The sequence below is a fragment of the Otolemur garnettii genome, unplaced genomic scaffold (genome assembly GCF_000181295.1).
Source record: "Otolemur garnettii isolate 467f Iridium unplaced genomic scaffold, OtoGar3 scaffold00030, whole genome shotgun sequence".
In the NCBI taxonomy this organism is placed as follows: domain Eukaryota; kingdom Metazoa; phylum Chordata; class Mammalia; order Primates; family Galagidae; genus Otolemur; species Otolemur garnettii.
Genome location: NW_003852425.1, coordinates 7,245,047 through 7,259,675, shown reverse-complemented (window position 1 = coordinate 7,259,675; position 14,629 = coordinate 7,245,047). Strand labels below are relative to the sequence as shown.

At 36.0% G+C, this 14,629-nt stretch overlaps 1 protein-coding gene across 4 annotated transcripts in view; it reads left to right on the top strand.

Annotated features, from left to right (window-relative positions):
- The window catches only part of APC (APC, WNT signaling pathway regulator), a 122,238-nt gene that overhangs the window by 53,444 nt on the left and 54,165 nt on the right, over positions 1 to 14,629 (top strand). For all 4 annotated transcript variants that reach the window (XM_023512696.1, XM_023512695.1, XM_023512693.1 and 1 more), the window contains exons 3-6: positions 1,317 to 1,401; positions 3,207 to 3,408; positions 10,362 to 10,470; positions 14,198 to 14,311. In XM_023512696.1, coding sequence (XP_023368464.1) covers positions 1,317 to 1,401; positions 3,207 to 3,408; positions 10,362 to 10,470; positions 14,198 to 14,311 — 510 coding nt within the window. The remainder of the gene's footprint in view (positions 1 to 1,316; positions 1,402 to 3,206; positions 3,409 to 10,361; positions 10,471 to 14,197; positions 14,312 to 14,629) is intronic.

Below are 14,629 nucleotides of genomic sequence, written 5' to 3'. Positions count from 1 at the left end.
TGAGTGCTGAGCCAAATTTTCTGGGTTTTTGTTTCATTTTTCTAGCTCAGGCTTTTCTGGAACCCCTCACCTCAAGCAGTCCTCTTGCCTTGGGCTCCCAGAGTACTACGATTATAGGCGTGAGCCACTATGCCTGGCCATGGTCTGTTATTTAAAGGTTAGATTCTGAGGTCACAGGCTATTTATTGTTTTTAACTTAGGGACTCTGTTTTTAATGTTTGCAGTGTCACTGTCAAGGTAAGCTAGTGACACTACTTTTGTTGTATTCACTCACTTTTTGACAGATTTCCCTTTCACTGTATTTATGGATTTCATATTAGGGGAACACAACCCTTAGTTGCGGGGTTGTCTTGCATTTAGAAAATGTAATTGGTTAGACGTGGGATTGTCCTGGGAGCTAGAATGGAATGCCTCAGTAAATGGAAAACAATATAAATTATTAAGGAACATGGAGTAAAAGCCAAAGTTCCCAAATACAAAGGACAGAAAAGTTGGTAGAAAATGAGTTTCCAACATTCTTTGAGAAAAATGTATCAAGGAAAGATTTACATTGGAAAGAAAAGAATGGTGCCAAAAGTAGGCAGTAGTGAGCATACAGGCATTTGAATATCTGCTAAGTATAAATTAGTATGCTAGTAGAATATAATTAAATATGGTATATAAAAGCTTAAATATTAAGTTGTTAAACAGTGGATTATAATGCGTTAATTGATGTTTTTATGGTCATGTTGGTGCAAGTTTAAGAGACACAGATTCTAACCACATAACTAGCTTAGGCAAGTCTCTGGATCTTGATTGATTTATCTGAAAAATGAGAATAATTTGCTGTGCTATATTTTTCAAAAGTTAGAAGTAATAAATATATCCTACGTGTGTTTTATAGTATCTTTAACAGAAATACCCCATAACCACCATTACTACAGAATATCAACTATTCTTGTTAGTGGGGGTATAACTTAATATTCATAATGATAATATTAATAAGTTATATTAGAACTTCCATAGTTGACCATTTCCCCATGTTGACACCTCCTGAAGTCAACCTAATTTTCATAGACTAGACCTGCACCACATCATCAGTACAGTAGGCCTAGTTTCTTATGTTGACCAGTTTGTTACAAATTGACCCTTGAGTGGTCAACTTACAGAGAGTCTACTGTATATGTAGAGTCCTTTGCAGTTTCTGACTTGTTTTCAAAGTAATCTGAAAGAACTTTTTCTCACCTTACTTAAATTCAAAGAAACACAGAATCATGTCTTAAATAAGTTATTAGAATTTCATTATTTTAATACTTTTTAATGTGTTTTTTTTATAGGAAGTACTTAAACAGCTACAAGGAAGTATTGAAGATGAAGCTATGGCTTCTTCTGGACAGATTGATTTATTAGAGCGTCTTAAAGGTAAATTTTTAAAAGGTGTTTTAAAATAGCTTTTTAAAGTACAAACTGTCAATTTCAGGTGTATAGATTTAAGGATAGCTTCTCTTGATTTGGGTGTTCACATCAGTCTAATTCATCAGGACATAATTCTTAAAGTACAAATACATAAAAAATCAGGTTGCTTACTATTTCTTCAGTTAAAACATTTAGCAGGCTTTGAATAAACTACTTCAGATCCCTTCCTTGATAATTTTCAGCTATTTATAAGGCTAATTGCTACTCTGCCAGTCAGTAAGTAGGACTTTAATATGCTGTGTGCCACAGACAGCCCACTGTGGCATTTCAACAAGTATTGTCTTCATCAAGGATAGAAATGCTTTATCTTACCACATATATATGCTATTTAAAAGTCATTTTTAGCAGAATTTTTTTTTACATTTTCAGACATTTATATTTTTTAAACTTTCATGTAATACCAAACAAATGCTTAAAAAATGACCAATTTTTGCTTTTCTACTGAAGCAAGAGATAAATTCAGCACTTTCTGTTTAGTGTTTGAAATACACAGCAATAGGCAAAAATGTCACAATTATATTGTCTCTTATTTACCCTTTTATTCTTTGTCTTATAATTTCTTTTTGTCTATATAAGTCTAATTCTTATTTACCCTTTCTTCATGGATGTTAAGAGGTAGAAGAAAGTAATTTTGCTATAAAAATATGTTCATTCTAAATTCTTCTTTAAATCCTCTTTTTAGGGTATTTATAGAAGACAAAATTGGTCTTTAGGTAGGTGTTAACTCCAATTCCTGAGATACAGGTTTATCCCCTATCAAGTTCTGTGCTAGAATAGATGAGATTGATTCATTGACTCAGCAAAAAGTTGTTGGGTGCCTATTAGCAGAATTTTAAAACAATGTCTTTCTCATTTTGTTGCTTGAAAATTCCAATATCACAATAGGGAAAGTGTTTAATAATAATAAATGAACTTAGGCAGAGAAATTAATGTTGGGTTCTAAAATATTATCTGGAGGGGATCTAAGGAAGGACATTTTGTCTTAAATTTCCTTTAATAGACTTTGCAGGGAATGTTTTGCCATTCTGATCCTAATTTTTTTTTTTTTTTTGAGACAGAGTCTCACTATGTCTCCTTCAGTAGAATGCCGTGGCATCACAGCTCACAGTGACCTCAAACTCTTGGGCTTAAGTGATTCTCTTGCCTCAGCCTCTCTAGTAGCTCCAACTACAGGCGCCCACCACGATGCCTGGCTATTTTGTTGATGTTGTTGTTTGAACCCGCCAGCCTCAGTGTACGTGGCTGGTGCCCTACCTACTGAGCTATGGGTGCTGAGCCCTAAATATTTTTTATTTAGTTATATATATTTGTGGCTAAACTGTAAATGTAAGTTTTCACTTTTAAAACAATATAATAGGCTCGGCGCCTATAGCTCAACCGGCTAAGGCGCCAGCCACGTACACCTAAGGTGGCGGGTTCGAATCCCCAGCCCGGACCCGCCAAACAACAATGACGGCTGCAACCAAAAAATAGCCGGGTGTTGTGGCGGGCGCCTGTGGTCCCAGCTACTTGGGAGGCGGAGGCAGGAGACTCGCTTGAGCCCAGGAGTTGGAGGTTGCTGTGAGCTGTAATGCCACGGCACTCTACCCAGGGGGACAGCTTGAGGCTCTGTCTCAAAAAAAAAAAAACAAAAAACAAAAAACAATATAATAGAATTAAGAATATTTTAGATCACCTAAAGCAATTGTTATATAAAAACTTTTCTCTGTTTTATTCAGAACTTAATTAATTAATTAATTAATTTTTTTCAGAACTTAATTTAGATAGTAGTAATTTTCCTGGAGTGAAACTACGGTCAAAAATGTCCCTCCGATCTTATGGAAGCCGGGAAGGATCTGTATCAAGTCGTTCAGGAGAGTGTAGTCCTGTTCCAATGGGTTCATTTCCAAGAAGAGGGTTTGTAAATGGAAGCAGGGAAAGCACTGGATATTTAGAAGAACTTGAGAAAGAGAGGTAACTTACATCCATCACATAGTAAACATTGACTTTTACATTCTAGTTTGTTGTTATTTTGTAATGTAGGATATAAATTAGGAGTCTGTGATAGGTGATAGCTAACATTTGCAGAGAAATTTGTATTTTTTCATTCAAAGATAGCATGTTACTGATTCCACTTACATTAAATATATATGTAAAGAAGGCAGTTTGTTCAAATTCTAAGACTTCTACTGTGTCACTTAAATACTATGAATATATATTGAGTAATATATTGTATCTGGTTAAAATTTTTAATTGATTTTTAATTGAATTTCTGATTATCTTTTGAACTATATTCTTGAATAACTTCTAGATGCCAGTATATGCTGATTCCTTCCATCAAAGCCTACTACAAGTGGTCACAGATGAAACATTGCTGAATGTATTTTTCAGTGTCTAAAAAGTCATTGCCTGATACATGGAATGAATTCTGGTTCCTCGTAGCTCATGTATTAATTTTTTTCTTTCTGAAATTAAAATTATCTCACTACAGATACCATTATCAAGAACTTCACCAAGTGTTTTATGTCCCCTTAAAGATTCCTTAATGCACATATGATACCTTTTTATATTACTAAAAGTTCTATTACACATTTAAGAAATGGTAAAATATACATGTACATATTAGCTCTGTTACCTTGGGCAGGTCATTAAATTTATAGTATCATTTTCTTTTTTAAAATTAAGATACGGCTCTCTCCTTCTTCTCTTCTCCACTCTCCTCCCTCTCGCTGTTCCTCTCTCCTCTTTTCTCTCCTCCTCAGTGATGCTCTGCAGCACCCCTCCCCTGCCAATAAAGACCTTTCATACAAACAAAAGAAAATAAATTAAAATTAAGATATGTGTCTACTTTGCGGAATTGTTGTGAAAATTGAATATTAATATATGGGAAATACCCAGCATATCTCACTGAGAGGCAAAAGATGTTTATTACTTTCTGATTTGGGGTATAATCATCTGGACCAGAGTGATGTTAAACTTTCTTTCATTTCTTAAATTTACATGAGTCTGTTTCATTCATTCATTGAACCTGGACTATTGAAACACTATCCTGAAGAATAAGGAGTGAGCAAGGATCTATAATCTTTCATCTCTGTCCCCTTTCAGCTTTATTAAGAGGCAAAGGTCAGGTGAGCGTACCAGCTTTTCTAGAAACTTCCTTGCTTCATGTAGATAAAGTTCTGATTATATTAGCAGAGAGTTTTAGAGAAAGATTAATTTTTTATGTAGATTTTACTGTAAATACTAATAACCCTAACAGATACAGCTGTAGGGGATAATTATAATAAAAATGTTCTAGTTTTCCGTCTTAACATTATTTCTTGCCCTCTTCCAAAGCTCTTTGAATTTAAATCCATAAAATGCTTATTTCTCTGTTCAAAGATTTAAATGCAATGATCTTCATATGTTTTATTTATTTTATATAATGTCACTGTAAGTAACTTTAAGCTAATATTCTGATTTTTAACTCCCAGTGGAGAATACTTTTCTTCCTAAACTATTTAAAGGTGCTTTATCTCTCTAATGTTACTGTAGAAAAGATGTCTTTTGTTTTTCCCCTTAGAATATGGCAAATCTCCAATTCAGGCATTATTGCACATTATAAAAAATTGATTTATCTGGAGAAAAAGAGTTATTAGTGTGATGTTGCTCAAGACTGATCATTAGCATCACAACGATGCTTTTAAAAAAGTATAATGAAAAGTATCAGTGTTCTGCTATATCCTTTTCTATCCCCTGTTTTATTGCCCATGAGATAATTACTTCCATAACTCTAAATAAGATGTTTATATTGCTAGTTTTTGACTTAGTAATTTTAAACATTACTTACTGGCTTATTACTTTAAAAAATAAAGGTTTGTTAAATTCACTCAATTATCCACTCAGTTTTAAATTCTCTACCAGGTTTTTGGTAGAGAGAATTTGTACACTAGAGCAAATACATATATATGTATATATATATATTTTTTCATATTCTTACTAGTTACTTTTGTAAATTTAACATTTATTTTTTGTTCTATCCTGTGACCGACCACTTCTTTTGAAACCCCATTGTATTAAGATAGAGCAGCTATAATATTTACTTTTATTTTGTTGAGACTAGTGAGGGTTACATTGTGCTATGTATATTTGAGTTTCTGTGTTTTTCTGTGATTGTAGATGTTGGAAGCACCTGTCTTTGTTATGGTTCTGTAGTTGTAGGTCACACTGGAGTCAGCAGTATGCCAGAATTAATTTTTCCTTCCTATTGATAGTGTATCCTACTCTCCATGCTGCTTGAAGGAAAACAATACTATTTGGATTGTATCTTTCTTGTATAGCACTTTGTTTTTTCTGTTTCTGATCGTCTTTCTTTTATGTTGACAACAGACATTTGTGCCTTTACTGTAATACTAGGATCTTCTCTTTTTCATAAAGAAATTTTTATCAGAGCCCATTAACTTCTCTGTTCTAATTTGGATAGAAAGCCTGCCACGATACTGTCATTCTAGGATCTCTTGTCATTACACGTCCTATTTAGTTCTGATACAACTTATGGCTCCTTGGTCCTTGGTGTTTTAGAGAGAGGTATAATAAATTGAGTTCTTGTGCATGAGACAGTGTCTATATTTTGCTCTCACGCTTGATTGATAGTTTGGGTAGGTCTAGGCTCAAACTCTCATTTTTCTTCATCATCAAGGTTACTGATGAGAAGTTTGATGCCAGTCTGGTTCTTACTCCTTTGCAGATGACCATTTTTTCCCCCGTGGGGGAAATGCCTTGGTACACATATTCTCTTCATTTATCATTCTAGATATTTACTGCATCCTTTTGATTTGGAAATTTGTTTCTTTAGCATTTTTCCATTATGTTAGTTCTTTAATGATTTTTCCCCTCTCTGCTTCTTCTCTTCTTTCTTTCTAGACTTTCCTTAACTTTGTCTCTTTTATTCTTATTTTCTATATTCCCCAACATATGTACTAGCAGTGATTAAACCAGGACTTAAATCCAGATCTTAATGCTTTTGAACCTCAGTTTTCTAGTCTATAAATTGAGCATAAGAATAACTTCCTGAAAGGATATTGTGAGGATTAATCAGATTTTTTTTTAAAGTCCTTAGTGTTAGTTCATAGAGATTCAATAATGTTAGCTATTGTCATTATCATGTTAGCTATTAATTTATTTAACAGATATTTATTTCATGCCTAATACATATGTGCTGTGCTATCCTAGGTGACCACAAGCTAGCTAGAGGACTAAGAAGACATGAGATTTACATGAGGAAACATTTTCAAATGAGGCCTTTAGTACATGAAACCCTAGAGACCCCGCCTGTTCTTGGTCTAATCCTAGTTTCAGTTCTAAGCCTTAAGAACTGCCATGTAAGTCACAAGATTAACTTCTATCATCCACTTCTATCAACCACTTACCATTTTGGTTCAAGTGTGCCTTCCCAGAGCATTTTACCAAAGATGAATCTTAACTTTGGTAGTAACATCTGGTCCTTAGTATCCCTAACGTGCTTTCACTTCACCACTGCCCCTGACATAGGTCTGTCAACTTAAGCAGCTCTTAATTTCATAAGCTCATTTGTTGGACAATAATTAGAGGAAATGGTAGCATCACCATCTGTTCCAATCTTTTCCCCCACCTGTACCTGGTAGGTTCTGCCGGTTCTCACTAGGAAAAGTTGAAAAGTAGAATCAGATCTCATCTTTATGCTTAGTTGTGGTACCCAGCTGTGAAAGGAGTTTAGGCTTTCTAGGGTGCTTTTTCCTGTTCTTTTTGTCAGAAATAGGAGGGAGGGAGCAGCTTCTCCTTGGTTGCATTCCCCCTGCATCATAAGGGGGGTTTTCTTCCTTCCCAGGTAATCCCTCATTGTTGAGTTTGCTACATCAAGAGTGAAGGCTTATTTCTTATTTTTAAAATTGCTTCTTAGTAAAGGATAAGAAATTTTAGCAAAAACAGAACCTTCCACATAATCACATTCATATTCTCTACTAAAAATCTGTTTCCCAAGAAAATTTAATCAAACAGAACTTTTGAAGTAGCATAGTATCAGAGTAGGGAACATTGCACTGTCCGTGACCAAACTTTAGAAGCCATAATAGAAAACATCTGTAAATTCAACTTTCTGAAAACTCAAAACCTTTTACATGGCAAAAACATTACAATGAGTCTTGAACAATACAGGGATTAGGGCCATCAGTATTATTGTGCATTTGAAAATCTACCTGTAACTTTTGACTCCCCCAAAACTTAAGTACTAATAGCCTATTGTTGACCAAACCCTTGCCAATAACATGAACAGTCAATTACCACATATCTTGTATGTTAGATGCATTATATAGTAAATTCTTAACAGTAAAGTAAGCTAGAGAAAAAAATGTTACAAGAAAATCATAAGGAAGAGAAAATGTGTTTACTGTTGATTAAATAGAAGTGACTCATTCATCATCTTCATGTTGAGTAGGCTGAGAAGAATGTAGAAGAGGAGGTTGCTCTTGCTGTCTCAGGGGTGGCAGAGACAGAAGAAAACCTGCATGTCAGTAGACCCTACAGCTCAAACCCATGTAGTTTAAGGGTAAACCGTATAAACAAAGTTAAAAAATAAATGATAAACTGAGAAAATGTATATGCAACCCAATAACTGACAGAGTGCTATCATTTTTAATATAGAAAAGGTATAAATGAGTAAGAAAAAGTCACAGAAAAGGAAATACAAATACTTTTTCTTTTTTTTTTTCTTTTTGAGACAGAGTCTCAAGCTGTTGCCCTGGGTAGAGGGCCAGTGTGTCATAGCTCACAGCAACCTCCAACTCTTGGGCTCAAGCTATTCTCCTTCCTCAGCCTCCCAAGTAGCTGGGACTACAGGCGCCCACCACAATGCCTGGCTATTTTTTGGTTGTAGTTGTCATTGTTGTTTATTGGCAGGCCCAGGCTGGATTCGAACCTGCCACCCTAGGTGTATGTGGTTGGTGCCTTAGCTGTTTGAGCTACAGTTGCCAAGCCTACAAATAATTTTTAGACTTGAAAAACGCTTAACCTCACTTATATTAAGAGAAATCAGATTAAAACTAGCGACATACTATTTTTCTAGATATGCCAAAATTAAAATCAGAAAGGTAGATTAAATATTTACATTGGTGAAAGTGGTGGCATACATTAGTGTAATATCTAAGAAGCACAATAAATTAAAAATGTATGTACTGTAGGAATTTATGTTGTACAAATGCTTGCACATGTGTGAAATGAGGATGAGGATATTCAAGGCAGCGTGTTTTATAGTAACACAAGATCAGAAAGGCCCCTACTGCCCTTCAACCAAGATACCCTATATACACTGACTATCATGTATTTTTACAGGGATTCATGAGTACTGTGGAATTTTTTTTTTTTTTTTTGAGATGGAGCCTCAAGCTATCCCCCTGGGTAGAGTGCCATGGCATCATGCTCATAGCAACCTCCAACTCCTGGGCTCAAGCGAGTCTCCTGCCTCAGCCTCCCAAGTAGCTGGGACTACAGGTGCCCGCCACAGCTCCTGGCTATTTTTTGGTTGCAGCCATCATTGTTGTTTGGCGGGTCCGGGCTGGGGATTCGAACCCGCCACCTTAGGTGTATGTGGCTGGCGCCTTAGCCGCTTGAGCCACAGGCGCCGAGCCAGTACTGTGGAATATTACACAGCTAGCAAAAATAGTATAGGTTGAACATTCTAAATCTGAAAATTTGAAATCCAGAGCTTTCCAAAATCTGAAACTTTTTTAGTCTAATGAGATTCTCAAAGGACATGCTGATTGGAATACTTCAGGGTTTGGATTTTTGGATTTCAGATGCTGAACTGTAAGTGTAACACAAATATTCCAAACTTAAAGTACTTCTGGTCCCAAGCAGTTTGGATAAGGGGTACATAACCTGTGCCTCTTTATGTTCTGATATGGAATGATTGCTGAGATAGCTTTTTAAGTGAAACAAGTTATAGGACAACATGTACTACAAGCACATTCTATCAATACCATTTATGTTTAAAATGTACACATAAGTATGTACGTATACCCTTGTATTTTTTATAGACCATCTATAGAAATATATGCAAGAAAATTGTAACGTGGTCATTCTGGAAAAGAACCTTCCTTATCAGAGGACATACACCATGTGCTTTATGTACCTATTGAATTTTATCCCATAAACTCTTATTGTGTGTGTATGTTTAATATAACTGTTTTATGTCACAGTGGTTGCTTGGGAAAAGAGCTGTATCAAAAGAGATAGAGCATATGCTTTTTGTACCTGTTGACTTCTGTCCAGTATCACTCTTCCTGTGTGTTTGTGTTTATGCAGTGTCTTGGTATAGATTGCTGTTGAGAACATCTATTGGGTTGTTCAAGAATTACATAACAAATTCATCTTCAAGTGCTAGAAAAACTGAGTTTTTTTCTCTCAGAATAACTTCCTCTTATTACAAAATGAGAATATATTTCTTATTATTTTGGCTGCTGAGAAGCTGAAAGCCACATCTGTGTCTAAGATAGAAGCCTTCTATGCTCTAGGTTTGATTGCTGGCATATTTGCTGCTTTTCTTAACTCCTTTGTTGTTTTATTCTTGTACTAATTTGGGGTTTTCTTGTATCTATACCTTTTACCTATCTTGTATTCTTAGATTGTAAATAAACATGAAGAAAGCCTTTGGTTGAAATGTAAGTATTCTAGTAAGGATGATTACCAACTTACTTAGAAAGAAAAATAAACCCTTTGTAAAATTCAAATGTTAATAACTTAATTATTATAACATCCTAAGTTCTACCTCTAAAAGTCCAAATCAATATAAATTTTTCATTAATTATTAGTACTTTAAGCAGAGAACTTTATAGTAACAGCTGGTTAAGGATTGCTCTTATATATGCAATGTGTATTAGCATTGTTTAAACTTACCTTGTTTTTTAAAAAAATAGATCATTGCTTCTTGCTGATCTCGACAAAGAAGAAAAAGAGAAAGACTGGTATTATGCTCAGCTTCAGAATCTCACTAAAAGAATAGATAGTCTTCCTTTAACTGAAAATGTAAGTAACAACTGATTTTAGACTTTAGTGAATTGATCTTTAAAAGTATCTAGGTTATCCATTAATAATTTAGGATAGCTGAATTTATAGTTATTTATAAACTGTAGTATATTTCAATGAATTGTTGTTTATAAAAATAATTAAAACTTCAAGGGCCGGGCATGGTGGCTCACGCCTGTAATCCTAGCAATCTGAGGCAGGTGGATTGCCTAAGCTTAGGAGTTGGAGACCAGCCTAAGCAAGAGTGAGACCCCATTTCTACTAAAAAGTAGAAAAACCATCCAGTCATTATGGCGCATACTAGCTACTTGGGAGGCTGGGGCAAGAGGATCACTTGAACCCAGAAGTTTGAGGTTGCTGTGAGCTGTGATGATGTGGCACTCTACCCAGGGCAACAGAGTGACATTTTTGTTCTGTCTCAACAAAAATAGATAATTAAAACTTGATTATGCTTGACCAGATGTTTATTTTGAGCTCTTAATTGAGAAAATCTATCAAATTTCTATCCTAAAGGACCTCAAGATTTAGCTAAGCAACTAGCTTTTTATTTCTGTGTATTGAATTGCCACACATACCCTAGAAACATTTATTACTGTCTACCTATTCTTTTGTACTGTATTATAGTAATCATGCCAGATAATTTTTGCAACAAAAATATCTTTGGCCAAGCACAGTGGCTTATGCCTATAATCCTAGCACTCTGGGAGGCTGAGGCGGGTAGATTGCTTGAACTCAGGAGTTTGAAACCAGCCTGAGCAAAGCAAGACCCCTGTCTCTACTAAAAATAATAAAAAAACTAGCCAACCATTGTGGTGGGTGTCTGAGGTCCCAGCTACTCCACAGGCTGAGGCAGGAGGATTGCTTGAGCCCAGAAGTTTGAGGTCGCTGTGAGCTAGGTTGACGCCATGGTACTTTACCCAGGGCAAAAGAGTGAGACTGTCTTAAAAAAAAAAAAAAAAAAAAAGTTTAAAGATAGTCCAGGTATAAATGGCAACAGTTTAGTATTTTTGCAAGTACTAAAGTTTGTATGTCTGGCAAATGTAAAAAAAATTTAGTCCTGTCAGTCTCTCTCTCTACCTGACCTCTCCATGTCAACTATTTCATTCATGTGATGACATGTAAAAGAACATTTATGAAAACATTAATAATCGCAAACAACACTGCATTTTGACTGATGTTCCTAAATATTTTATATAATTTTTAAAAAGAAAAAGAAGGGTAATTAAAATATTTGCTCTCTTAGTTTAGATTTTTCATTTTCTAATAGCACTTTTGAGAGAACATAATGAATGATGAGGTAGAAGTTGAAAGAGGGAAAACCTTTTCTAAAACATGTAGTTAGCCAAATTTCTGGAGTGATCATGGGCTGGCAGGAGCCAAAACTAGAAGTTTAAGTGCTCACTCCCTTGGAATAATCATCCAAGGTTTTGAGAGGGAGAGAAATGACCCAACTTTCTGACAGTGTCCTTGAAACCATCCTGAGAACTAAGGAGACAACAATTTTGAAAGAATAGTTATCGGAGAATTGCTAGCACAAGAAGATTAGGAATTTAGAAAGATTAGCAGAATTTTAACTTTTATTATTTATTTATTTATTTTATTTGAGACAGTCTCGCTTTGTCACCCTTGGTAGAGTTCCCTGGCATCATAGCTCACAGCAACCTCCAACCTCCCACTCTTGCTTCAGCCTCCCAAGTAGCTGGGAATATAGGCGCCTGCCGTAGCGCCCAGCTATATTTTTAGAAACAGATTCCCACTCTTTCTCAGGCTTGTCTCAAACCTGTGAGCTCAGGGCAATCCACCTGCCTTAGCCTCCCAGAGTGCTGGGATTACAGGCATGAACCACTGTGCCCAGCCTAGAATTTTAACTTTTACAATGAAAAGCAGTGTTGCTCATCATTAACTTTGGAGATTAGAGAATATATAAAATCTAACGTCCAGCTGTCTGCATGTAGGAAAGGACTTAGGCATGCATATATGACAATTTAGGTATAGTTAATTGGTTCCAATCTGAGATATAAGTCAGTTGTCAAGTAAATTAGTTCCTATTAATTTATTAAACAATCACATTTATTTAATAGAATATATAAGACATTACTGTAGACTGTTGGCAACATTAGCAAATAAACACTGCTTGTAATTTATAACTAATTTCACAAATTTTGCTTTTATATTGGGAAGCCAAGTTAATGAACACTTTCTTATGGAAATACTTAACCTATTTTTAGTAAAATATTAGACGTTACTTAAAACATCAGATCTAAACTACATTATTACAACATACCATGTCATGTTCAACATTTTAATTTTTTTGCAGGGGGTGGGTTGGGAAGTGGAGGACTAACGGAGTTTCAGCAGGCTTAATGCGAATAAAAAACAACATACAGACTATTTCATCTGTATTATAACCCATAATTTGGATATGTAACACATCCTGCATATGAATGTAATCTATAATGCAAGGGAAAGGATGCAAGCTACTATAACTTAAATTGACAGTGCAATTTGGAGTTCTTGGACCAGGATGCTGTCCTGGGTCAGACATGGTCATGTGCAGTTTGTCTGGGCACACAGACATGAAAAACCTATAGCCCTTCCTCATTCCCCTCTGGCCCATTGTAAGTCTGTTAGCTGTTATTTTATTTAGTCACATTTTTAGCCTTCAATGCCTCTTGGGGGCATATTTTATATGCCTGGCAGTTATCACAGTGCTTGGAAATTTTATTAGAGAGTTAACAAATTTTTTTTTTTTTTTTTTTTTTTGAGACAGAGCCTCAAGCTGTCCCCCTGGGTAGAGTGCTGTGGCATTACAGCTCACAGCAACCTCCAATACCTGGGCTCAAGTGAGTCTCCTGCCTCCGCCTCCCAAGTAGCTGGGACCACAGGCGCCCGCCACAGCGCCTGGCTGTTTTTTGGTTGCAGCCGTCATTGTTGTTTGGCGGGTCCGGGCTGGGGATTCGAATCCGCCACCTTAGGTGTACGTGGCTGGCGCCTTAGCCGGTTGAGCTACAGGCGCCGAGCCGAGAGTTAACAAATTTTTGAATGAGTTAACTCTGTGAAGAAGACTTGTTTTGTTTCACCTTTGCTTCACTTTTAGATTTTTATCAGACTGTGTTGATTTTGTTTATTATATTTATGATTTATCTAAGTTACACATAAACTTTTTCTTGCTCCATTTTCTTCATTTTATAAATGGAAAATTCTGTTTAGTCTGTATGTATATGGTAATCCTTGCCTCAAATTGTGGTATAAACTTAAGAATGATGGACCTGCTTCTCAATTTTCTGTGTTGTCTTCATTAATATGCTAGTTTTTAATAATTACAAGCAAGGCCTCTTCGGCTGGGTGTGGTGGCTCATGCCTGTCATCCTAGCACTCTGGGAGGCCGAGGTAGGGCAATCACTTGAGGTCAGGAGTTTGAGAACAGCCTAAGCAAAGTAAGACCCCATTTCTACAAAAATAGAAAAATTAGCCAGGCATGTTGGCACATGTCTGTAGTCCTCGCTATAGGGGAGGGTCAGGCAAGGGCGTTATCTCTTCAGGGATCCAGAGAGAGCCTATCACCTCTAATCAAGGTCTCCTTGCAATAAAGAGTAATTTTCTCCTGTACCACACCTTTCACATTTGTTTATTCATTTTCTTTATTTGTACTTATGTACTCTTTTGCCTTTGTTGATAAACACATATACATAAGATACTAATATTTTTACGTTATTTGTGCTTTTAGTTTTCCTTACAAACGGATATGACCAGAAGACAATTGGAATATGAAGCAAGACAAATCAGAGTCGCAATGGAAGAACAACTAGGTACTTGCCAAGATATGGAAAAACGAGCACAGGTAACTCACTAGGCAAGAACTACTGGGAATATAATGAATTTATAGCTCTGTTAATGTTGTTGAAATTTTGCTATTAAACCTATAAGTCGGCTGGGCACAGTGGTTAATGCCTATAATCCTAGCACTTTGGGACGCCAAGGCAGGTGGGTTACCTGAGCTCTAGAGTTCAAGACCAGCCTAAGAAAGTGTGAGACCCTGTCTCTACTAAAAAAAAAAAAAACTATCTGAGTGTTGTGGCAGGTGCCTATAATCCTAGCTACTTGGGAGGCTCTGAGACATGACCGTTACTCGAGCCCAGAGGTTTGAGATTGCTGTGAG